This window comes from Perca flavescens, chromosome 12 (assembly GCF_004354835.1).
Source record: "Perca flavescens isolate YP-PL-M2 chromosome 12, PFLA_1.0, whole genome shotgun sequence".
NCBI lineage: Eukaryota > Metazoa > Chordata > Actinopteri > Perciformes > Percidae > Perca > Perca flavescens.
Genome location: NC_041342.1, coordinates 30,244,781 through 30,270,882, shown reverse-complemented (window position 1 = coordinate 30,270,882; position 26,102 = coordinate 30,244,781). Strand labels below are relative to the sequence as shown.

At 40.9% G+C, this 26,102-nt stretch overlaps 1 protein-coding gene across 3 annotated transcripts in view; it reads right to left on the bottom strand.

Moving 5' to 3' along the window:
• The window catches only part of LOC114565192 (cadherin-6), a 78,403-nt gene that overhangs the window by 8,415 nt on the left and 43,886 nt on the right, over window positions 1-26,102 (bottom strand). For all 3 annotated transcript variants that reach the window (XM_028593092.1, XM_028593093.1, XM_028593094.1), the window contains exons 3-9: window positions 25,519-25,813; window positions 24,201-24,320; window positions 21,369-21,542; window positions 13,076-13,263; window positions 9,603-9,853; window positions 3,509-3,645; window positions 1,976-2,097 (exon numbers count right to left, since the gene is read on the bottom strand). In XM_028593092.1, coding sequence (XP_028448893.1) covers window positions 1,976-2,097; window positions 3,509-3,645; window positions 9,603-9,853; window positions 13,076-13,263; window positions 21,369-21,542; window positions 24,201-24,320; window positions 25,519-25,813 — 1,287 coding nt within the window. The remainder of the gene's footprint in view (window positions 1-1,975; window positions 2,098-3,508; window positions 3,646-9,602; window positions 9,854-13,075; window positions 13,264-21,368; window positions 21,543-24,200; window positions 24,321-25,518; window positions 25,814-26,102) is intronic.

The following is a 26,102-nucleotide window of genomic DNA, read 5'->3' as shown; positions in this document are numbered from 1 at the left end:
AGGCTTTAACAAAGATTTGTGGCAATAACACACACACACACACACACACGTGCACGCGTACTGTACACACCAAGCAAATCCAGAGCCCGAGGGAAGCAGAGGAGCATATCCAGCAAACAAATACAGATGATTAACATTGATAGACAGTTGAAAGGCCAGAGGAATTAAAGGATAAAAGGATGACAGGAACCTGAGAAGACCAATGGCTGCGAGCCACCATACTGAAGAATGTCAAGATGATGCTGAGTGTGCGTGCATGGCATCACCATCGTGTAGCATAATTGTACCTAATTGTGTTATATTTAACCTGTGTGTGTGTGTGTGTGTGTGTGTGTGATTACACATACAGATTTGTGTTTTTATCCTATTAATTGTTGCATAATATCAGATGAAAAACCCTATTTACAATACTTCATGTGTTAAAGCTCCTGTCAGATTAGCTCGTCAGCTGCCACAAAAGAAGAAACTGAGTGGTCTCTAGGCATAGCCAATCAGCTTTACAGCTGCAGGAGTGTGTGTGTGTGTGTGTGAATACAATATGTGCATATTTGCTTGTGCGCTTTAATCACATTCGTTGCATCCTATACAATACAGTGGGATGACTCATATCAGGTGGTACTAAATTAATACAATTACACTAAGTACATGTTTAAAGCATTCCAATTCAGATTTCTGACTGATAAATTGTTTTTCAAAGGTGTTTCCCATAGGAACGAGAAGTCAGTCAATTAGGAAAAGTAAAAAAGCAGCTCTCTCCGTGCTGGTTGAAATGACAAACAGATTAAGTCAGCGGTCGCTGATTAATGTTAATTCTGTCAGTAACTTCTTTGATTAATGTGCTCTCTGCAAGCCAGTGTCTGCACTGGCTATGGATTGTCTGCTAGACAAAGAAACACCACTCTCTAACACCTTTATATGCAAAAGCGACAATGTAATGAGTGTTCTCTGGTAGATGATCTTGCTGATTGCTTCACGCTGTTCTCATAAGACAGAATCTACCTTCATGCATTTCATATAATTCGTTGAAGATTATTAACTTTATAGTTCTGCTTTTTACCTCATGAAAAATAAGATGTGCTCAAGTGCATGTATTTAATCCTGGATATGGTAAATAAAATACTATTGAACCCAAATTGATTGGTATACCATACCCATTCAGCTTTCTTTCTCTTATACTGAACAGCTTATATTGCATATATTTGATTCTGTTTCTGTATTTATTGTTTATTTCTTACTCATGTTTAATATGTTTGTTTGTGTATGTATGCACCTATCACCAAGGCAAATTCCACGTCCTTTAGGGTAACTACTGTGGCAATAAACACCTTTCTGATTCTGAGGGTCCAATTTTTCGAAGAGTTGACTGCTCTGTGATACCCCTAACATAGTGATTTGGTAAAAAAAAAATTAATTTCTCAGTCCTTCTGCCTAGCTATCTGAGCTATTCGATATATGAGCTACTGTATCCTCACAAACCGTTTGAACCCCTCCCCTCTGGCAGAAGGCTGCGGTCCATCAGGACCAAAACCTCACGCCACAAAAACGCTTTCTTCCCCTCTGCAGTCTCGTTAACAAGGCCCCAGACCCCCACTGGTGTTGACTTAAACCTCCCCCCCATCCCTAGTCACTACACTTTTCACCAACCTTCATCCTGGACTATACATCTGCCCATTGTACCTAATAAACATTTCTTTGCATTCTGCACTAAACCCAGCCTCCTTTTTCTTATACTAAACAGCTATTTTGTATATATTTGTATCTGTTAGTTTCTGTTTCTGTATTTATTGTTAATTTTTTATTGATGTTTGTTTGTGTATATATATATATATATATATATATATGCATCTATCACCAAGGCAAATTCCACGTAGGTTGAACGTACTGTGGCAATAAACACCTTTTCTGATTTCTGATTCTGATTGTACAGTACGATATTTCTCCTTTCCAATAGCTGGAAGTGATCAAGCTGTAGTACCTGGCCGGCCTTCGTCCTCTCACAGACATAGGTTTCATACGTGGTGGCGAAGGTGGGAGCGTTGTCGTTGATGTCCAGCAGACGGATGTAGACGGGGACATGGCTGCTCTGACGGGGGTTATCTGGAAGGCAAACACGGGAGGAAACTGAACACCCTGCTCCACTTTCACACACTTCTACACATTCACACTGTGAGCTGTCTGCTACAACCTCAACCATTACCAGTTCTGATAGCTACCACTGAGCAGCATATTGCCTTGCTAAAGGGCGCCTTGTCATAGCTGATGAGGGAGAAAGTTAGAGTTAGTCATCGACTTTCATAAGCCCGCATTTTCCATTCTTCCCTCTTGTTCACAAGCTGTGTCTTTAAAATACCAGCATGGCCAAACCTGGAACTAATCCCAGAGCGTCTGTTAAGGAAATGCATTTGGAGGAAAAGGGGATCAAGAGGAGGAATTAGAAACAGGTTGCAGAGACGAGGAAGTAAGCTCCCATTACTTGTTTTCACTCTGTCAAATGTGCATACGCTACGATATAAAAATGGATGAACTCTCTGGGCAATTTGACTGTAATTACTGGAACAAAAGCATGTTTCTGATGTTGTAACCACAACAGAGATAAGTAACACCTGCTGTTGTGAATGCTAAAAAAAATATGAATGCTTGAGGTGTTGGACAAATATAAGGTTAATTTCTTTAGTTGTTAGGTTTGGAGATATCCATTTATGAAATAGGGGCTTTCACCTCAGTACAATGGAGATTTTCCCGGTCCTTATACATTTAAAAAAGGGACATTCAACCGACAAGCTGCACACCTTGTTGTTGACACACAGCATGATAGTACGAACTATTTACTCTGTGGTAAGTTATTACAGTCAAGACGGTTCATGTTTAGGTCTGTGGATTACACAAATGACATTTCAGCAGAAATCATAGAGGCGGATATGTCACACTCTAAGAAATAAATCCTTAAAATAAAAGAAAAAAAAGTGGCAGCTCATTACCTAGACTTCATTTTTTAAACATTTTGTGTGTTCCTGAAAATACAGAAAATTCTGCTGCTATTTTAAATGATCTCATACAAAGCTGCTGAGTTAGTAAACTTCTGAAAAGAAATCCGTTCTTTAATCTCCCAATCTAACCTCCGTGGCCGCCAAAAGTTGTGGAAGCACAGCTCAAGGTCCCATAATGCAATTCGAAATGTAAATAAACAGAAATACAACTGTGAATAACGTTACAGACATTTTCTGTAAAAAGAGCGACAAAAATGTCCAAAACTTAGGAAAAAGCCCAGTTTTGATTATTTAACCCCCCCTCCATAAATTATGCCTATGCATAAACGTAGCTAAAGATATTCATTTTTTAAACCAAAACTCATTAGTGGGGTTGTAATCTCAGATCCTGGACCAAAACTATCCGTACATGTGACTGATACGTTGTGGTAGCAGACATTCTATCTGGCTCCATACATTTCTACTCCACATCAATACATCACATCATCACTGCAAATAGCCCCGGCCCCTGCTGGACTTACTGAACTCAGTGGCTATGACTGAAATGTTATGCCAGGCGGTCTCCTCTCTGTCCAGGCTTCTGAGCAGGAACACAGATCCATTCCCCGGATGGACGTTGAACAGGCGGTCCATGTCGGTGCGGCGGTCGATAGAGTACCTGCAACAAGGGAGACAGAGAGAAAGTGATAAGTTAAGCCAGTGGGTTGGGATGGACTACTGTGAGCCTTGTTGTATCTGTGCAGCCCCACCAGAGAGTCTCCAAAACAGGGAGAATAATTAATTTCTCTCAATCTGTGATGGAGGAGAGCTCATGGTGACAGAGCCCTGTCCAAAGTGATTGTGTAGTAGGGCTGGGTACCCGAATTTAATACTTTTTAAGCACTGACCAAATTGCCTCTAAAGTATTGAGTATCGTCATTCAATGCCCAATATCAAAACCTAAGGAGTAAATCTCATCAGCGTCAGTGAGCCAATAAGCACGCAGCATGCTTCTATGAAGATCTAATAATGCTTGTGATTGGCTGCCTAACGTTACACGTCATAGAGGCACGCACAGAGACGGGGCTCACGTAGTAGGAGCTGAAAAATAAATAAAAATATGTGCGCCATAATGTGTAATGTTGTAATTTCTTTTTGTTTCATAAAATTGGTATTGAAAAAAGTATCGTTTAGGAACCGGTATGGAAGTCACGGTATTCGTACCGGTATCAACAATTTTGAACGATACCCATCCGTATTGTGGAGTTATTTGTGCATATGTTTAAAGCTTTTGTGTGTATCTTTTTGATATTAATGAACGTCCGTTACATTCAAGCCATCGCCAAATGAGTTGCTACAAAGCTAATTAAGACTATCAGCTCCACACAACTCTCTCTGGATTTCTCAGTGTGGCTATGTTCAGAAGATTGTGGCGTCTGGCGACTTTCGCACACAAAAACTCAAGTGAAGATAATGACCTCTTCTGATGTGTCCATCATGTTCTTTTAATCCCCGGTGTCCTCCTTGGCTACTAGCAACTGTGTGGGGGAGGGGTGGGGGCGCATGCACGATCACGTAAGGCTTGTATCATGTGGACGCGCCGACAGTGTTGTTGTCATTACTTAGAATTCCTCATGGGGGGGACAGAAACTACGCACTATAGCTTTAAGTCTTTAAAGCTGTGGAAGGTACAAAGTCAGCTCATAAACTTTGCATGAACTGCTGTGTAAAGCGCTTTTATTGCTTCCCACAGGATTTTTTTGTGGTATAAATGAGCCACTGACCCCCTGGCCAGACAAAACAAAAGCATAATGTTTCTAATCATCCAAAAGAAACTAGTTATAGAAATGTTTCCACTGTGGGTAGGGATGTAATGATGCATCGTGGATCGGTTAAAAATGTATATAAATGTGTACAGACTACAATAGGTTATGACAAAAAATGAATTGCGATGCAATTTTTAAATGGCCTAGGGCCTATCTACTTTTGATTTCACTTGTTTGACTTTAGACGGCACTAGGTCTTCTCAGTTTATTTATTTTTAGTCATCGATATCAACTGGCAAAATAAACACATCGCTAAATGCTGCGACTTATCGCGAGAGACACTGTGATTTTTTGTGTTAGTTGAAAGAAAATATCGGTAGAAAACTGCACTTTAAAATGTCACTGTCTTTTTTTTTTAGTAGTGCTTTTTATATTCAAATCAATGTTCAATTTGTTAAATATAAGAATGTCGGAAAACATTCCCTTTTATTTGTTTTTAAAACAACAACCATTATGTTGTAGATAGATAGATAGACAGATAGATAGATAGATAGACAGATAGATAGATGGACTTTATTAATCCCAAATTGGGAAAATACTCTGTGACAAGCAGTAAGTAGCAAGTTACCTAAGATATACACACATACTCACTCACACACAAACCAAAAATACAAAAAAATTTACTAGAAATAATAAATAAGATTAAAAAAAATATGATGAAATGAAATAAGATAAAAGATAGCAAAGATAAAAAATGCCAGAACTACTGAACATTTTAGCAGGATACTGAAAGCAGCAGAAAGGCAGAACGGAGTTCACTTTAATATCTGTTTAATTATTGCAAGTAATATGGTTACCAAGATATTCAACAACATTATCGCAAATGTTTTCTCATAGTCCATATCCACACCAGGAATGCTCCAGTGCTGCCGGAAATTCCGCCGCATGTCCTTTACCTTCTGCTTCCTTTGTGTTGTCGTTCTAACCTCCGATGGATTTGTGAGGACTATGGTTAACTGCTCCTCAGATCTCTGCAGGGTAAATCCAGACAGCTAGCTAGACTATCTGTCCAATCAGAGTTTTCTGTTGCACGACTAAAACTACTTTTAAACGTAGACGTGTTCTACGCAGCGCTGTGGAGGAGGGTCTGGCAATGCGAGACTAGTTTTCTCATATGGTGCAGCCCTACTCTGAAGTGAATTATTAACCAAAAAAAGACAAAGACAAAGAAAAAAAACAACAACGGCCAACCTTGATATTCTTACAACTGGAATCCCATAATTGTGTTGCTGCATTCTGCCCTCCCCTCTTATTCTAACTGTAGCCTGTTGAGAACATCACAACTACTTGAAAATCTATTTCCCACTGTCTGTGGACTGCTCACAGAGAAATCTCTATTTCTGAACTAGTTGCTGAATGCAGCTATTCACAGCTTCAGAGCACTCCATAGATAATAGAACTGAGATGCCTTTGCTCCTGTCTTCTCCGCCTGTCTGTCAAAGTGGAGACAAACTGCTCTGGGAAACAGGAAGTGCACATTGCAGTGTCTGCGAACATGTTCAGTGTCTGATCAAAGCTGGTTTCACTCCAAAAATACAACATCAAACTGCTATCAGCTCTTAATTATGTACCATTCAATCTTAATCATGGTTTGCCATAAAGACATATAGGAAAATACATGAAACGTCCGCTCATCCAGGCTCGATCGTAATTAGAAAGCACTCAACGGTAAAATAATACTTCACTGAGAATAGATCATACAGTCTCATACACAAAGGCACAAACACAGGAATAATTGGAAGTGTGTGTGTGTGTGTTCTTGTGACACATCATTTTAAGAGCCCTCCATGGATCTGTGCCTGTTTTAATTGGAAAACGTTCCTCATCAACTCGCCGGCTTTAAGCGTTAAGAAATCAGCTCCACACTCATAACTGCTGTCATCCATCCATCTATACATCATGTCACGTCATAATACAGTCTGTTAGCTATCATTGGCCGCCTGAGTGGGGCGGGCGTGGTCTACCTGTGCCGGCGGGTTGTTGAGGAGAAACCGCCGGATTGAGAGTGTGACAGCGTTTCCCAGGGTTTAACTGACGATTCCCCCTTTATCAGGTTTATGTTATTATGTCCGCGTCTCATACGTTTACCAAATGAATTGTCAAGCGAGTGGCATCGCCGTTGGATACTGCGCCAACTGACGAATGGAAAGGAACGGGTTGGCCGAAACCTGAGGACGCCGAGAGCGGCGGAGGACGGCCAGGTAGGCTGCCAACCCTTAACTCCAGTCTGGTAGTCTAGCATTAGCTTCTTCAAGACAGGAGTGAGCCAGTCCCAGGTTTGGTTAGTAGTCTAGCATTGCCAGACCTTCCTCCACAGTGCTGCGGAGGAGGGTCTGGCGTCCAAATAGCATTCCGGGATGGGAGAAAAACATGCTCTGGTATACTGGCATTTCTTTAATCATGATTGTTTATTTTTAGCTTGTCTGTTTAGACTGGATAGTTTAAATACCTGCAGCAACAGATCACATTGCCCAGGGCTTTAGTCATTTCATTTTGTAATCATTAGAAGAGTGTGCGCCCCCATGTAGGCTAAGTCCTTTGCAGCAGCTCGAGTTTGAATCCGACCTGCAGCCCTTTGCTGCGAGGGGTTTGATTATAGCCTGGATGTGCAGCTTTCTGATGTGTATGTAGTCAGCAGTTTTCACACACATCTGTGTAGTCTGCAGGTCTATAATCCTAACAGTGATCACTATACCGCCTATCTTTAAAAATACTTCATATTTTTCCTCTGTTTCCTCTCCTTTCAGACTCTTATCAGAACTCTTCAGAAGCCTTTAGAGAATCCAGGTCCATTTGAAGTCAGACTTCATCCAACTTCAACATGGTTTTGATGAGACTTCAGAAAATTCAGAAATGCTCTTTTTCTGTCAAGACAAAGCAGACACATTTGTGCTGCTGCATTTGTAGCTTACAATCCCTGGACAAATCCCAATTTGTTAGCAGCGGTACCAAAGAATAGGGACCATTTAGCATCTTAACTGACCTTTGCTGGTACGTTTTGTTTGTGCTACAGCTGGCTAGCTTAGCTATCTAGCCTGAATCTAGCCAAAACTGATGTTAGCTTTTGAGCTAAGGTGCAGGACAATACCAGCCCTTATCTGTAGTTATGAAGGAGACATTAATTACAAAGCTCTTGTGTTTCAGGCTGCTGTTAGTCAGTGTGTAGAGCAGTGACGTTTCTGCTTCATGAAAATACAGTTTTAAATAAAGATGTGATTGGCTATAGGCTACAAAATATAAGCAGAGAAAAATACAAGATTTATTTTCAGTTGGATTTTAAAGGAGCAAATGCATGACTCATTACGATCGCAAAGCAGGATTGCAAGGGAAAAGACGGTTCCATGCGCACTGAGTGACACGCCACGGATTCACCCTATTTTTCCACATTTATCTGAATCGTGATTACCACATTTCTTCACCTATCCTTGTTTAAATTAGTTACCACTGTGTCAATCCACCAGAAAAACCAAAGTACAAAGTAAAGTTGACAGAAGCTGTAGTCCGTGAATGGAAACTAAAGCTGGATTTCACACAATTTGCTAAAGACTTTGCTCACTTGGGCATGGGAAAATCAGCAAATACCTCATAGTATGATACAGACCGAGAGAGAGAGAGAGAGAGCAGAAAATGAACTAAAGAAATCCATAAACTTGAAATCCCAAAGTGCCTCTGAGAAGTCTATAGGCAGTTTAGTGTTGTCATCTTAAAGGTCCCATGAAATGGTGCTCTTTGGATGCTTTTATATAGACCTTAGTGTTCCCCTAATACTGTATCTGAAGTCTCTTTTATATAGACCTTAGTGGCCCCCTAATACTGTATCTGAAGTCTCTTTTATATAGACCTTAGTGGCCCCCAATACTGTATCTGAAGTCTCTTTTATATAGACCTTAGTGGTCCCCTAATACTGTATCTGAAGTCTCTTTTATATAGACCTTAGTGGTCCCCTAATACTGTATCTGAAGTCTCTTTTATATAGGCCTTAGTGGTCCCCTAATACTGTATCTGAAGTCTCTTTTATATAGAGCTTAGTGGTCCCCTAATACTGTATCTGTAGTCTCTTTTATATAGGCCTTAGTGGTCCCCTAATACTGTATCTGAAGTCTCTTTTATATAGACCTTAGTAGTCCCCTAATACTGTATCTGAAGTCTCTTTTATATAGACCTTAGTGGTCCCCTAATACTGTATCTGAAGTCTCTTTTATATAGACCTTAGTGGTCCCCTAATACTGTATCTGAAGTCTCTTTTATATAGACCTTAGTGGTCCCCTAATACTCTATCTGAAGTCTCTTTTATATAGACCTTAGTGGTCCCCTAATACTGTATCTGAAGTCTCTTTCCTGAAATTCAGCCTTGGTGCAGAATTACAGCCACTAGAGCCAGTCCCACAATGAGCTTTCCTTAGGATGTGCCATTTCTGTGTATATAGCTATTGAGGATGAGAGGGAAGGGGGGGCAAGGTGAAGGATGGGGGTGTGGCCTTGACCAACTGCCACTTTTTAATTTGAAAGCCATGATGTCTCTCTCTCTCTCTCTCTCATGGGTGGGCCAAATTCTCTGGGTGGGGAAAGCAGAGAAAGGGGAGGTAACCTTCTCCTTATGACATCATAAGGAGAAGATTCCAGATCAGTCCATCTGAGCTTTTATTTTCTCAAAGGCAGAGCAGGATACCCAGGGCTCGGTTTACACCTATCACCATTTCTAGCCACTGGGGGACCATAGGCAGGCTGGGGGAACTCATAATAATGTTAAAAGACCTCATGAAGTGAAATTGTCATGCCAAATAAACATTGGACTGAGGCGTTTCCTTACTTGACCATGCTGCGAGCTGCGTCGGGGTCCATGGCACTGACTGAGCCCACAGCAACGCCTACTGCAGCGTCTTCCTTCACCTCCATCAGATAGCTGGTTTTGTCGAACAGCGGTGGCTCGTCCACGTCGTCCACCGCAATTCGAACCGTGGCCATGTCTTTGGAGCCTGCGGACATGAAGCGAGGGTCCACATGGGTGTTCTGGACCTGGATCTCTACTGTGTACGACGGCTTCTTCTCAAAATCCAAAGGCTGCAAAGAGACAAAAAGAGGATACACAGGAGGGATTTAGGGGCCAATCCTGTAAACGTACTGCCTGAAGACGCGCAAGCTCCGCCTCTTCTTCTCCGATTTTTGGTGAATTTCTGTAGCAGAAACAGTGCCACCTATAGGCCTGGAATATGAAGTAGTGTGTTGAGTCATTTACAAATGGATCCGTTTGGATGCAAATATTGTTGACACAATGCCAGGGAAGACGGGGAAAAAAAAGATTGTTTTGGTACGTGTGGACGTAAAGTTTTTTTCAAACTGGACCCTACAGAAAGTCTTTTATACTTTACATTAGGGCTGTCACAATTGCTCAAAAATGACGTTCGAATATTCCCTCTAAAATAACACAGAATATTCGAACTATTCGAACATCTGGTTGCGCATGCATCCAAGTTGGCGCGCGACATCGTGACGTCAAAATGATGCAATATCCGGCCGAGCCGAGCGGAAACCAGGTGCCGTGTCCTGGCATACCGGATGCAAAATTACGAATCCCACTATGGCCACGCCAAGACCCGCCCTACGAAGCAGCTCGATTGGTTGGGATTAGGCATTTCACCTCAAGTGGTTAAGGGTAGGGTTAGGGGATTGGTCAGGGGATAGGACCTGTACACGTAAGCATGGACGCCTGGCCAATAGTAGTGTGTGAACGCTATTGAAGGGGATTTGTAATATTGCATACCGGATGCCAGGACTCTGAGTGACTGCTGGTCTCTCTGGTAAACTTACCGGGTTAAGATGAGTTCTTTTATGGTGAATGAAAGGCTCGATCCTACGAAGTAGGTCATTGAATCAAATTGAAGCATTGACGGCAATGCTGCTGCCAGTTCTGCCGTTGTTTACCTTTTTCTTCTTCTAGTCCGTAGAAAGAGCAATGTCGGTAGCCTTTGCTCATCAGGTATAAATAGTCACTGCGATCTCATGATGTCACATTTGAATGCGCCAGCTGGGCTGCATCCAGTATGTAACGGCTTTCAGGCGCGCTAGCAGAGCAGACCGCCAGACAGCCTCTGCTACCGCAAGTGTTTTTTTCCACTTTTTTTTTTTTTAAATTCGAATATTAATTTTCACCTTCGAAATTCGTTTTTTTAAAACTATTCAAATATATATTCAAATTTAGAATATTTGTTGACAGCCCTACTTTACATAGTCATAGTAACAGTAGGCTTGATACCACGCAGAACATCACATTTACTTGTAATCCAGCTAGGGAATTACTTTAATATATCTTTTAATTTGATAGCTGAGAAGTTGAGCATCAAAGGCAGGATTTAAGGAATGTAAGAGCATATCTCTTATTGTATCAGGACTGTCTGAATGATAAAAGAACGAATCGTACAGCACAGGCTGATACACAGGGAAATCTAACGTTAATAAAAATGTGATTTAGGCAGCTGACACGTCCAATGTGATGACGAGTGAGAATAGTTTTTCAAAAGTGGAAATAATGTTGATTAAATGTGTCTCTTGACAGCAACTGTGACAATTTTGCACGGTGGTTTGAGATTTACTTGAACATCTCTACATGATCTGCCTTTTCTCCCTTGAAGGAATCCTGGATATTGTCCTCATCTCGTATCCTGCTGACAGAATATCATTACTTCTTTGTTCAAGCTCAACTCTTTCCTGAGGTTGTGTCAGCAAGAGGAACAAAAGAATTTCTAAATATCAATTTATATTGCACATCAGTAAACACACACTGTGCGAGGACACTGGGATGAAAAAAAGCGCGAGTCCTGTGTGCTGGTGCCTGCTGCAGAGGCCAGGACTGGGGGTTTGTGAAGGTAAAGACGAATACGTTTAATTTGGTTTCTTTCATCTGTCAAGCATGCCCGGGCTTTGCATATTTAACAGTACGTGTAAAACAGACTACGTGGGCAGGATCCTCATGAGTCAAAAGTGTGGGATCCGCTGAATCACTGCTTTAGAATTCATTGGATTTAACCAACACTGTGAGAAAAATATCAAGATAATTAAAAGCCGGCCTCATTTGAACATGGGCATTAGGCAAGCAACAGATTTCACCAAATTTACTAAACATGCAGTTGGACTTCTGCGCTTATCTCTATTCTCAATCTGTGCTACTCGGTGTAGGCCTACTACTTTGTTTTAGTTTATTTCTGTGGCATGCCAAACCTTTGGCCCATCCCATATGGGATTACAAGACACCGCTATTTAAAGATTATCGACGGGACGAAACCGTTTTAGAAAGGTGCGGGGAAAAGTTGCACCGGTCTCAGCTCGACTCAATCAAGCTGATGGCGTCGCCGCTACTCAGCTTGTCGAGTCGCCCGAGGTTGGTTTTAGACAGCCAATAGCGAAGTCAGCTTCTAAAGTCAGCTACAAACTATAGAAATAAAATGATCCATAATCCATTTTATTTCTATGTTACAGACTGTCAGCTGGTCGAAATGGCAGAGTTTTTGACGGAGGCTCAACGACCGCGAGCACTGTAGCAAGCATCTCACTATAACTAACGGTATCCACATCCACATATTTAGACGCAACAAATGATATATTCAGCTACAAAAATGCCTAAAGGTCAAAAGATACAACGTTACATTGGTGTAAACGGGCAGGTTTTAGGACGTTTCAGACCTTCTCGTAGCAAATCTTTTGGTCTGAACTGGGCTTAACAGACATCTTCCGGTCTTGCATATACAAAACATGTGGGGAAAAACATTAATAACAACAACAATACAGACAAACATATGTACAGATCATCTCTGTAAATATAGTTTTTCCTCTTCTCCCAGGCTTCACGAGATAACTGGCTAATTTATGTGTTTCCCATGTGAACATCTCATTCTATGAGCAGAATCAATATTTACTAAATCAGTGCCTGTCTGTATCTTACTAAATAAGGCATCACACTGTTCACAAAAGGGACAGTAGAAAACAAATTGGGAATCATTTTCTATATCATTTAAACAACATATCGGACAGATCTGCTTTTCGTCTATATTAACATATCGTTTGGTTTCAACAGTCAAAGTTTAACCCTCAACTGATCTGCGAATCTCCGCTGCTTTTCATTGTATTATCTCACATATAATACAGTATATTGCTTATATATAATGCACCTTATAATTAACCTTTTTAGGAGAAGTTATATTGTGTTTTCTCCTAATTATTCCTGTTTGTAAATCTGGTTTTCACACAAACTTTATAAAAAGTGAGCCCAGAGTTTGGTGCTTCTCTCACCTTGCTGACGGTGATGACTCCCTCCTGGGTGTCTTTGTCAGTGGAGATGTCGAACATGTCCATGCCGTCTCCACTGACGATGGTGAAATACATCTCGGCGTTCCTCCCGATGTCTCTGTCGGTGGCTAGGATTCTCCCAACTGGAGTGCCGAACACAGACGACTCAGGAACTCTGAACTGGTAAATACCTGAAAACACAGAAAATAAGACTGTCAGCTGCATGCTATAAGACTTGTGCTGCTTTAATGCATGTCATACTGGGATCAAATTTTTTTTGCACATTGTTGCTTCTATCAACCGCTAGGTAACACACATTTGATCTGAAGAGAGATTTTCGTACATTTAAAACTAAACTCTGAGGTCTAATGGCATTTTTAGCTATCTTCTTGAATTCTCCTTTCAAGGGTATTTGCATATAACCTGATCCTTGTGTGTTTCATATCAAAATGTTCGGAACAAACTCAGCTTTCTGTATAGTGATGTCATAAATTGTTCCAGAGCAATGTATAAAGAGATAATTTGGCCCTAAAGTGGAAATATTTCTCAAATCACTTGTGAAAACATACCTACACTCAATTGTTTTTGTGCTTGAAATGAGTTAATACAAGTCTTGGGTTCACAAAAGTAGCATAATATATGAATAAAATAGTACATAAAGGTCTAAAATGAAATTTTGTAATATCCTCCCCGAGGCCTCCTCCCAGCTGGAGGCCTGAACAACCCTTGGGAGGCCCCCAGGGGCATCCAAACCAGATGCCCAACCACCCTCAACTGGCTCCTTCTCGACGCATTAAGGCCCTATCCCTTTTGAGTAGGAGTGTTGTCAAACATTGCTTAGACTCGCCGGTGTGTCTTTTGTCCTCAGAGGGTTAAAAAGCAGCTCAAGACACCCTTCCCCCGAAACAGAAAGGGACCTCCTTGAGCAGAAATGGATAAAGACAAGGGTCTTTGAATGGCAAGTTCAGTTGTAAAGCCCTTCCAGATGGTTCTCTCGACAAGACTAAAGTTATTTGCATGTACTGTGAATGTATTTGAGTCTTAAACGTGGGGTATATTCGCCGCAGCCGACCTGTCGAGCGCCAGTGTGACGTCATGGGAGCGCCGTAACTGTTAATACCTGCGCGTGGTGCTCGCGACACTAGCTGCAGTCTTCTCCTGAACAGAGGTGGCACTATTGAGGAAAGGCTACCGACTTTGCTATTTCTACGGACTAGAAGAAGAAGAAAAAGGGTAAACAACGGCAGAACTGGCAGCAGCATTGACGTCAATGCTTTGATTTGATTGGATGACCTACTTCGTCGGCTCAAGCCTTTCATTCACCATAATAGAACTCATCTTGGGGTGGCCTCTAGCTCACCCAGTAAGAGCGTTCGGGTCCTGCAGTGGCGCAGGTTCGAATCTGACCTGCTGCCCTTTGCTGCATGTCATCCCCCATCTATCTCCCCCTTTCCTGGCTATCCGCAGTCAATCTATAATAAAGGTAAAAGCCCCGCCAAAAAATCCCCCAGACTTCTCAAACCAAAGTTACACCCTTGGTCTCACATACCACCTAAACATTAGAGACTCAAAATGTATCCCCTTTAAAATACATTTAAAATAGATTAAAAATGTGTCATTTATTCACTGTAATGCCTTGTCATTTGCTCATTGCTGCCTTTTTAACCCTGGAAGGGGGTTTTGTCTCATGTAATCCCTCTCAAGGTTTCTTTGATTTTTTTTCCTTTGGGTTTTTTGGGGGGGATTCTCTCTGTGTCAACTTACTGTAGGCAGCTGTCTAATGTGGCCCTGTGAGGCCCTTTTAGATTGTTACTGGGATTAAGAGCTGCACAAATAAATCTGGCTTAACATAAATGCCAGAACATCACCACCTGAGCCAGTGATTAGAGACTGACTGACTGGTTTTGATCAAGAACCCTCAATTAATCCAGCCTGTCATATGGAGTGAGTCACTGACAAGAGCAGGTAAATCAGGTCATAGAAAATGGATGCAACACATAAAGTTAAACAAAGACATCGACAAAGTTTGTCTTTTTTTGAAAGAAAATCGTATGACAGCATAAACGCTGGACGAAGAAACAACATCCATCTATTGTCTTTTGAACTTCATAAAGAAGGTTAGACAGGCAGACAGCAAAAAGAAAAGAAAAGGTAATGTAAATGCTGATGGAAGCCAGGCACTGGAACAATGTCTCTCCGCCAGACTGCTGACTATCATTTAAAAAAGTATTTTAATGTATTTTTTGTGTGAGTGTGATGTATCTCTTTGTTCTCTGGAAGAAGTGCCAACGCTGTGTTTTGCCATCAGTTTGTTATGGCAGTGTGAGATGGCCGATTCTGAGAGTTTTCCTCCTTATTGTGAAACAAATGCAGCCTGTCGTCCCGTAGAGAAAAGCAGCTTGTTTGAGTCACTGAATGGAGTCCAAGCAAACAAATATGTTTAAATTCATGCAAATAAGATGTCACTCTGCTGTATGAACCTGAGGCAGTTTCATATCAGGACGCTTTCTTGTGTGTTGGTTTGTGTGTGTGTGTGTTGGTGTGTGTGTGTGTGTGTGTGTGTGTGTGTCTCAGAGATCTAGTGGTGTGTATAAACTACTTGAGTGAATAATTATATGCTGCTGTGACACAGCAGGCGTCATACACTCTGGCAGCTAGACAGTAGTCAACCTGCCACTGTTTTGGTATACTGATGTGCTTGTTTGTGTGTGTAGCAATAGAGAGAGAAAGAGAGTGATTTGCTAATGTGTATACACAGTACACACATTAGTACACTGCCACAGCTGCGTGTACCATCACCCACAATCGAATTTAACAAAGAATAATTTCCCGTACTCACACATGCGTATGTACATATGTTGCTGTCCTGCTGTCTGTCGGCAGTGAGAAACAAAAATTGTATTTTCCAACAACCAAACCAAATCAAACTACTAAAACAACATAAAACACAACTCATCAAAACAAACCAGAGCCAAAGCCAACCCAAACTGACCAAGCCAAACCAAAATAAACCAACCAACTCAAGCCAAGCCAAACCAAATTGACCAAGCCAGATTCAAATAAAAAACCAAACCGAACAAGCCAAGCCAAACGGACCAAGCAAAACCAAACCAAACTGACCAAGGCCAACCAAACTAACAAACCAAACCAAACTAACAAACCAAACCAACCAAATCAAGCCAAACCGTACCTACCAAACCAAATAGACTAAACCAAACCAAACTGACCAAGCCAAGCCAAACCAAACCAAATAGACCAAACCAAACAGACAAAGTCAAATCAAACGAACAAAACAAACGGGCCAAGTCAAACCAAACCAAATTGACCAAACCAAACCACACTAGCAGACCAAACTGACCAAGGCCAACCAAACAGGCCAAACTGAACCAAACCAAACCTTCCTAACGCAAACACAAACACACCACGACATGTGTTATTCTAACTGCTTTGAGCGTAGATCAAACAAAATATGGCTTTACTGAATAACTATTAAATTAATAGAATCTTATTTAAATCGTTGATATTGATACATAATTAAAACTAAATAAAGTAAATAATAAACAAACTAATACATATATAAGTACAAGGGATAAAGTATTATAATATATATATACATAGTTATATGTTAGTGTACTATGTAAGACTGCTGGTCTCTTCTGAATGGAATGCTTTCCTGGGTGAATTAATAAGGTCAAGTATGTCAAAGTTTAGACGGTCCAACCAGTCCAACCAGAATACATTGATGCTTTGATTTGATTGGCTTTAGGTTATAAGGGTCCAAGGGCCAGCATTTATATACAGTATGTGTACACATAAGAAAGAGACGAGGAAAAGAACAAAGACTGTATAGAACTCAGCCAACAGTTATTCAAGTCAAATGTTATTGTCACGAAAAGTCGGAAGTGCAAAGAGTGGCTGCTATGGAGACGATACACCGATCATTGGTGTGAACTGGCAGGTTTCAGAACGCTGCAGACCGGCTAGTTGCAACAAGTTGCAAGTTTCAACTCGTCTCGTTGCAAATCTTTGGTCTGAACTGGGCTTAAAGCTTGTGTGAGACCGTTCCATACCGATATGTTGATCAAAGAAACATTTTAATTACTGCCATTTGGTGCTCAGTGGGTCGCACATTTAGCCACTGCAAACACATATACCATACTGAAACAAAAACATCACAAAAAGCCATTTTACTTTACTAGTCCAAGTCTATTTATGTACCTATCTCTTAGCAAAATCGTAAAGAAAACCCAGTGGGAGCCTGGTGAAACCCTGAAGAGCCCAGAGGTAATGAAAGGAGAAGCAGATTTCATCTCTACTCGGATTTCTTTCTGGATGGTTGGAGATTGTGTTGCTTCTTTGCTCTGACACCAGCAGCACTGATTGGAGTCCTGGTGTGCAGTGAATTAAATGACATGTGTGGACCAAGGTTTGGGTGACTGGGTGTTTTCCTTTATGGGAAGCAATTTCTTCTGCTTTTCTATATCTGATCTACGAAACATTTAACAATGCCTATTAATTCAGCAGTTGTAAGAGTTAAAGTTATTGATCTGATGCATGTATTGTTGATGCAGTTTTTGATAACTGAGTTGGAGATGATTTATTTTGATTTGCACACTGTGTATGTATATCATGTCTTTTGGTGTGCATTGAGCAACCTATACAATCGTTTTGGCTTTCTACATCTGGCGAAATTCTTTAGATATGATATATAGATACTGTATGAATCATGACCATAACACATTACATTTGGCAGAAAAGAACATCTTAAAAACGGCAAAAAAAAAGGGCAAAGGTACCAGACTGTGTACATAAACGATCACAGAATGGTAGCAGCTTACTATAGCCGTTTGTGGGTTCGCGGATGCAGTAAACATTTCCATGGTAACAGCAAATTCCACCAATCACAGAAGTCGCTGTTATGCTTAGGATTGTGGGTAGTGTTGTATTTCTCCATAACATTGCAACTAAAACATGTTTTTCTTAAAAGACGGTTGATTTCATACAGACTCCTAGCTTCTACCGGATCAAAAACCTTTGTTTTGCAACATCGGAGCTCGTGGTGAGACTACCCTGAATGGTTTAGACATTATGGTTAATAATCAAAATCCTTATGGAGAAACCATGGGATTTTTATTACTTCCGGAACCACACTGTTGAGTTCTATTTAAGCTACATTTACATTGCTAGGTTTTGGTTTAAAAACAAATATCTTTTTCTACGTTTACACCTCGCCTTCACACTGCTCTGGTGTTTCCGAACCCCTAAACCGGAGACATTTGAAAACACTTCTGAGCTGTTTTGATTTGGAATCTGCGGGGTTTGTGTTGCAGTCTCAAAGGCCGCAAACAGAACCCTTTGGCAACCCCGATATTCACGCCAATGTTTGCCGCCTGATTGGGTCATGACATCTCGGCCTCTGAGACTAAGCTTCCTATGTTACCATGGCAACTACCAGCATCGTGCCGAGTATATCTGCTGCCTCCTGTTTATGCCAAGTATAAGAGAATGTTGATGAGATATGCCATTTGGGTCTGTTAGTTTAAACTGAGATTAGTTCTTCTACTGGAGCTAAAAATACTTATGTGTATGGAGATTGCTTTTGGCTCAAAACTTTGGTTAAAAACCAAATGTAGCAATTTAAATGTAGCCTTAGTGAAAACTCTGTCATTTGGTATGAAATAACAGGCTCAACCTACATGACATTATTATTATGTATTAGCATTGTATCTGCATTATTGGATTAGATGTGGCTTCATAATTGACTCCACATCTACATATCTATAGATTAAGTTCCAATCATGAACATTAGATGGCAAAATAGGACAGGCTAATCTGCTCTCACTCTGAACACCTATCAAAGGTGAGGTCCTATCACATGCTGCTTTTTGGATGCTTTCATATAGACCTTAGTGGTCCCCTAATACTGTATCTGAAGTCTCTTTTATATAGACCTTAGTGGTCCCCTAATACTGTATCTGAAGTCTCTTTTATATAGACCTTAGTGGTCCCCTAATACTGTATCTGAAGTCTCTTTTATATAGACCTTAGTGGTCCCCTAATACTGTATCTGAAGTCTCTTTTATATAGACCTTAGTGGTCCCCTAATACTGTATCTGAAGTCTCTTTTATATAGACCTTAGTGGTCCCCTAATACTGTATCTGAAGTCTCTTTTATATAGACCTTAGTGGTCCCCTAATACCGTATCTGAAGTCTCTTTCCCAAGGCTTGGTGCAGAATTAAAGCCACTAGAGCCAGTCCCACAATGAGCTTTCCTTAGGATGTGCCATTTCTGTGTCTTTAGCTATTGAGGAGGAGAGAGGGGGGGGGTGGGGCAAGGTGGAGGGTGGGGGTGTGGCCTTGACCAACTGCCACTTTGCTCGTTTGAAAGCCATGATGTCTCTCTCTCTCTCTCATGGGTGGGCCAAATTCTCTGGGCGGGCAAAGCAGAGAAAGAGGAGGTAACCTTGCTCCTTATGACCTCATAAGGAGAAGATTCCAGATCGGCCCATCTGAGCTTTTATTTTCTCAAAGGCAGAGCAGGATACCCAGGGCTCGGTTTACACCTATCACCATTTCTAGCCACTGGGGGACCATAGGCAGGCTGGGGGAACTCATATTAATGTTAAAAACCTCAGAGTAAAATTTTCATGCCATGGGACCTTTAAGGAACCATTACGGATCCATAAATGTATTCATGTATGTAGGTTTCTCAATGAAGTGTATGACCTACACTGCAGATGGGGGTCTCTGTTAACAGAGACAGACAGAGTGACATACAGAAAACAGGAAACATACGATATATATTCATAGATTTATCCTCATTTTGGGAGAAATACAAGCATCTGTGTGGTAAGTGCGGTGACTTAAACAGAATGATAATGCCCCCTGCAATCTGTTCAGCAGATCCTGGGGTGATCTTGTTTTGCACCCTGAACTGGAGATGGAAAGCGTGGGTGAATGGGCACTCATGCTGACAGGTGGAGAGGAGGAGGGAAAAACTGACACTCTGATACAGTGAATGTGATTAAACGAGGCAGAGATGGAGAGGGAAAACAATTAGAAGACGAAGAGATGGATACAGAAATCCAGAGAGCTGGATAACTAAGTTCTGCCTTCATGTCAATTCTTAAAGGATTAGACGAGAGAAGGAATGATGTGATCGAGGCCAACAGAGCAATTTACCCACTTCTTTAACACTGCTACAGGCACTGAAATGCATCTGATGGACACACACACACACACATGCTACTACGGTATGTGCGAATACAGCCTCCTGATGAAAAGGTGCCACATTTGATCCAGCTATTGATACGTTCAAACCGTAACTTTTATAATGCATCTACAAACCCTTGTGTTGTCCTTCGGTTCACCGGGGCAACACAAGGGTTAAAACACTCCCTAGGAACGAACACATTTCCTGTGTGAAAGTCTTTTGTTTTCCCCGGGAATGTATTATAAAACTGTATTCTATCGTATCGTTAGCGTTCTTATAGAGTAAAAAATATGTGGAATGCTTATGAATTACAGTGCTTTACAGTAGCTATATGTACAAATGGCTCATGAAAACGGCCTGACTAGGCAGCCTCTAAAAGGAGCTATATGATGTATTCTGTAGCTTTGTAAGAAGTGCTCCAAACTAGGGCTGGGCGATATGGAGAAAATCAAATATCACAATATTTTTGACCAAATACCTCGATATCGATACTGCAACAATATTGTAGTGTTGACTATCGGTGCTTTCACAAAATATTTACACAATGAGATTTTTCATAAATAATCATCAGTAATGTGGATATAATGACTAAGTGGGAAAAGGCAAATAATAGAACAGCTACAACAGTCTGGTAGGTTCAGAAAATGACATCACTTTACTGTAATGCAGCCTTTAAAACCAGGAAAAGACACCACTTATGCCATATTACGATATTACAAAATCTAAGACGATATCTAGTCTCATATCACGATATTAATATAATATCGATATATTGCCCAGCTCTACTCCAAACCCTGAAAAACATATTCGGATAATGTCATCAGGGTTATCTCAGCATGGGTTTAGAGACTACAGACAGCATGCATTGGAAAACTTGCGATAGGAAGTTTGATAAAAGTGGGCCTTTACCAGACACAATCTAGTTGCATTTTGGGAAATGAAAGATTCAGCGTTGAGTAAATTGTTCATGTTTAACAAGCTGTGGGAAAACACAGCAGTTATTCTGCCTTCTTCTGCTTCTGAACTGTAGAAGAAATGAGAGGGGGACTCCGCGTTTCATCATTTGTGTGCCGTTGTCTTACTCTGAGTGAAGCGGGGAGCGTTGTCGTTGACATCCGTCAGCGTGATGTTAATCGTGGTGCTTCCAGTGAGCCCTCCTCTGTGTCCGGCCATGTCTTTAGCTTCAATCACCACCTGATAGTGCTCCCTCTGCTCGCGGTCCATGTCGTCGGGACCCAAGGCGGTCCGGATCACACCTGAACAAAAAAGAAACACACGCTCTTGTTTTAAATTCTGCTCTATCATTTATCTCTTTACATTGCTTTGTCTTAATCCTCAGCCCTCTTAACAGAATCCCTCTCATGTTACACTTCATAGAACAATCAAAGACCTTGCTGTTTCCTATTCAAAGTATTTGTTAAGGTGACACTAAGGGGAACACAGCTGACTTGCTGTCACTCTAATAATTTAGTATTTTCCAATCAATACACAGCTTGTACACATGTTCTGCAGATTAAATCACACATACTGTATCTACAATGATAGTTCAAATCAACCGAAAAGCAGGTCCTAAAAACGCCTTTAACCTTTAAACTTGTGTCTGTATGTTTATGTTTATGTATTGTTGTGTGCTTATTTGGGCTACTTTTGTAGCATTAAGGTGGTTTTCCCCTATGAAAGGTTAGGCTATATTGCAATGAAGTGGCCCCTTCTGTCCTCAGGGAAGTATGGTTGAGATTGACAGGGCCTGGAGATCTGTGGGATTTTCTTCCAACTAAATTTTTTTATTCAGTGTATGTCCATAGATTTCAAAACCTATTTATTTTTAAACTCTTCATGGTTGACACCTTTTTTCTTCTTTTATTTTTGCAACAGCCATTAAACATATTTATTTTTGGATGCTTTCACACCCCTAGGGTAACCAGAAAACAAACTGTGGGTGTGCATCAGAGAAAACTGGGTGTGCCACATCTAATTATCTCCAAGGTTACAGCCCCACACATGCCGGTAGATGCGCTGTATGCTGCCAAGTGATTAAATGCCTTTTTGGTGTCTAAACGTTTTGGCATGAGATTACTGTAAGCCCCACAGCTAAGCAAGTGGGCGTTTGTGCTGTTAAAATGAGTATGGCTAAATTAGGGGGTGAGTGTGTGGGAGCGGCGCTGTCCGTAGTACTGAAACATAGCAATCAATATCGCGCTGAGGAGGAAGGTCTGGCAATGCGAGTCTACGGCTGACGCCAACAGAATATCCAGCTGCTGCACATTAAAGCCATTTATAACTTTAATACACAAAACTCAGTGTAAGATTGGTCTTCCCACCTCACTCTAGGAAAATAAGAAAGACAAGTCCCTTTCCGAAAATGTTAATCTATTCATTTAATTCCCATTTGCTTCAATATAATTGTTGTTCGTCTCTTCGTGCTTCCTGTCAGCGTCAAGAGAACATGGTACAATATTGCTGCTTAATCCAGGCGAGCAGTAATCTGGCCGGGACCATGACTACTCTATTTGTTAGAAACAAACAGATGAGCAGAGAAAAGGAGATTACTGCGCCGATTATCTAACTGCATGGCTAACTTTTACAAAGAAAGTACATGAGATCAGGCATGGGTTGAGCTCCACTGTGTTTTATATTTACAGTCAGCAATCCAACTGTAAATGAGATACAGTGTGTTTATTTTTGAAAGTAGGTTGAGGTAGAGTTTTAATGCACTCTTTTTCAGCAGTTTTTCAGCAAAAAAAGTTCACTGCTTTGGTTATACACTGTTAAAGAAGCAGTCATTTTGGCAACTGTTAATTTGCTGTTTTACACCCTCTCATAACGCCTTATTTGATAGCTCCTCAACCTCTCGGTCCTCGGCTGAACCTGAAGTTGTTGTCTTAAAGCTTTTCTTTCTTCCCCGAGGACCGAGTAGCGAGCATCGAGGAGGGATCATCGAGGAGCTATAGGCGAGGAGACACGAGAGCAGCCTTTCCCGGAAGCTGTGCAGCTGAAGGAGTTGCTAACAAACAGCTGACGTATTCGTGTGGCGCTTCAGAAGAAACGACGTCTCATCCCTCCAAAAACACATTCGCTCGTTGCCTCTCTCCTCTCATGATTTCCTCGCGTCTCGGGGAGGACTCGAGGAGGCTATTTAAAGGCTATGAGATGCACCGCCAGAGTCGTCTCCGTGTGTCCGGTGCAGAGAAAGGTCAGTGACATGTGACATTGGCCTAGCTTAGCACAGATACTAGTTTAAAGGAACACCCTGATGATTCCCCAAATGTAAGTCTTCAATGGAAACTTTCTGCTGCTTCTTCACATCCAAATGTTTTACCGGCGATACTCTTTTGAACTTTTACTTTGGCATACAGGAAGTGTTGACTTGAGATTATATTCCAACTGGAAAGGTATACCCTCAATACTTTTTTGGTACCAACGGAAATGTTCACAGCACCAAGTCTCAAAAACTGTATCAAAAGCATATTCAAAAATTTTAAATCATATGTATGCCAATTTTACACTGTATTAAATTTGACTACTTAAACTAACAAGATGTTGGCATGAAAATAGCAATACATATCATCATCTTTAAGATGCAATTTTATTTTGAGATTCCCATTTTATATTTATTCTTTTCATTAAAAAGCATAGTTTGGTGGCTGGGTTGGATCAGTGGTAGCGCATATATATATATATATATATATATATATATATATATATATATATATATATATATATATATATATGTAACTGACTGTGTTAAATTGGCTTTTGTATCGCCTCGGTTTACAGGCCCGTGAATTGCATCGAATCAAAATCGTATCGTGGCAGACTTTGTGATAACACTAAATACTGTATCGTTGTCCAGAGAAATTGATATCATGTCGTATCGCGATAAAACGCGTGATTTACACCCCTATCAAACATACCTGTGTTTGGGTCCACAGAGAAGTACGGGTGTCCTTGGCTGATGCTGTACACCAGTTTGGCACTGTTCCCATACATACTGTCATCAGCATCCGTAGCTGTCACCTGGATGACTGATGTACCTGAGAGATACACATTGACATGGCGATTACTGACAAATATTGCAATGATGCTTTCATTTTTTAACAAATAATTCATTCATTCAATCGAAAATGACATGGAAAGGGCAATCAAAGTAGGGCTGGGCGATATGGAGAAAATCAAATACCACAATATTCTTGACCAAATACCTCGATGTTGCGACAACATTGTAGGGTTGATAATTGGCCCTTTTACAAAATATTTTCACAATGAGATTTTAGATAGAAAGAATCAGCAATAATATTGATTTAATGTATTAGTGGGTATATAATAGAACAGTCTGGTAGGTTCAGAAAATGACATCACTTTACTGTAATGCAGCATTTACTCATCACTGTAGCTTGTATGAGATTGCTCGTTGGCCTTCTTTGCACAATCGCAGCATTGGTATATGTTTCTTTTCAAGGCCATACTGTGTAAACTGCCTCCTTACTTTTGTTCTCTCCTGACTCCTAAAGTCACCACCAGGAAATGTAATCTTCCATCATATGAGCAAATCATGTATGACATTTGCCATACGCCAACTGTCTTCGATGAAAGTGCCTTTAAAGTTTTTGCAGATGATGTTAAATTGCCAACTATCTTTTTTGTTGTTGTATGTTGTCTGTTATTTACTGTATATTTTAATATGGAACTATTATACTGCTGTCTTGGCCAGGACTCCCTTGGAAAAAAGATTCTGAATCTCAATGGGATTATTTCCTGGTAAAATAAAGGTTAATACAAAAAAATAAATAATAAAAAATTAAAACCAGGAAAAGACAACACTTGCCATATAACGATATTACGGTATTACATATTATATATATTAAATATATAGATATTTCATCAACAAGGCCCCGGACTCCACTAACACTGACTCTTAACCCCTCGCCCCCAATCCCTAGTCACTTCACTTCCACTAACCTTCATCCTGGACTTTACTTCTGCCCATTGCGTATACTATATATTCTATGCAAATGTTGCACTCAACCCATTCAGCCCTTTTTCTTATGCAACAGTTACTTTGTATGTATATATATATATTTTTATTTTTTTAATTTATTGTTTATTTTATTTTCACGTTTAATGTTTATTTGTTTGTGTATGTATGCACGCACCAATATAATATTGATGTATTGCCCAGCCCTAAATCAAAGCCATCCTGCAATGACAAGGTCCAGTCAGAGTTGTCCTTACCGAAATCAGACCTCTCAGGCACGCTTCCGGTGTAAACTTCTCTGCTGAACTGAGGCTCGTTATCGTTGATGTCATGGAGCTTGACGGTGAACTCCGTCTCTGGCTCCAGCTTCTGACCCGTCTGTTTGTTGACCACTGTGGCCTTGAGGATATAAAAAGCCTTCTCCTCGCGGTCCAGGCGCCGAGTGGCGTGCAGGTCACCGTTATTCTCATCGAGGACGAAGAGGGTGCCGGCCCCCTCGCCGGACAGAACGTACTTGACTAAGCCACTGCCGTTGTCCTGGTCCGACTGGAGCTGCAGATGGACACAAAGTGCCTAATTATGATCCTCTGCATGACTGTTACATAACGGACTTCAGTGATCCAGAGCTTCAACAAACCATAGTTCAACACATATACACACTTCAGGCCTAATCTAATCTATTAACTTCTAAACTTGTCTTTTCTCATTTTCTAAAGGCAGTTGTACAGCCCATTTTTAAGGAAGGGTTTCACCACCAATCTTCAGTAATGACAGTGCCCCTTATGATGGATATATAATGCCAAATTTCCGTTCATTTACAGAGCAAAAGCTAACTGCCTGG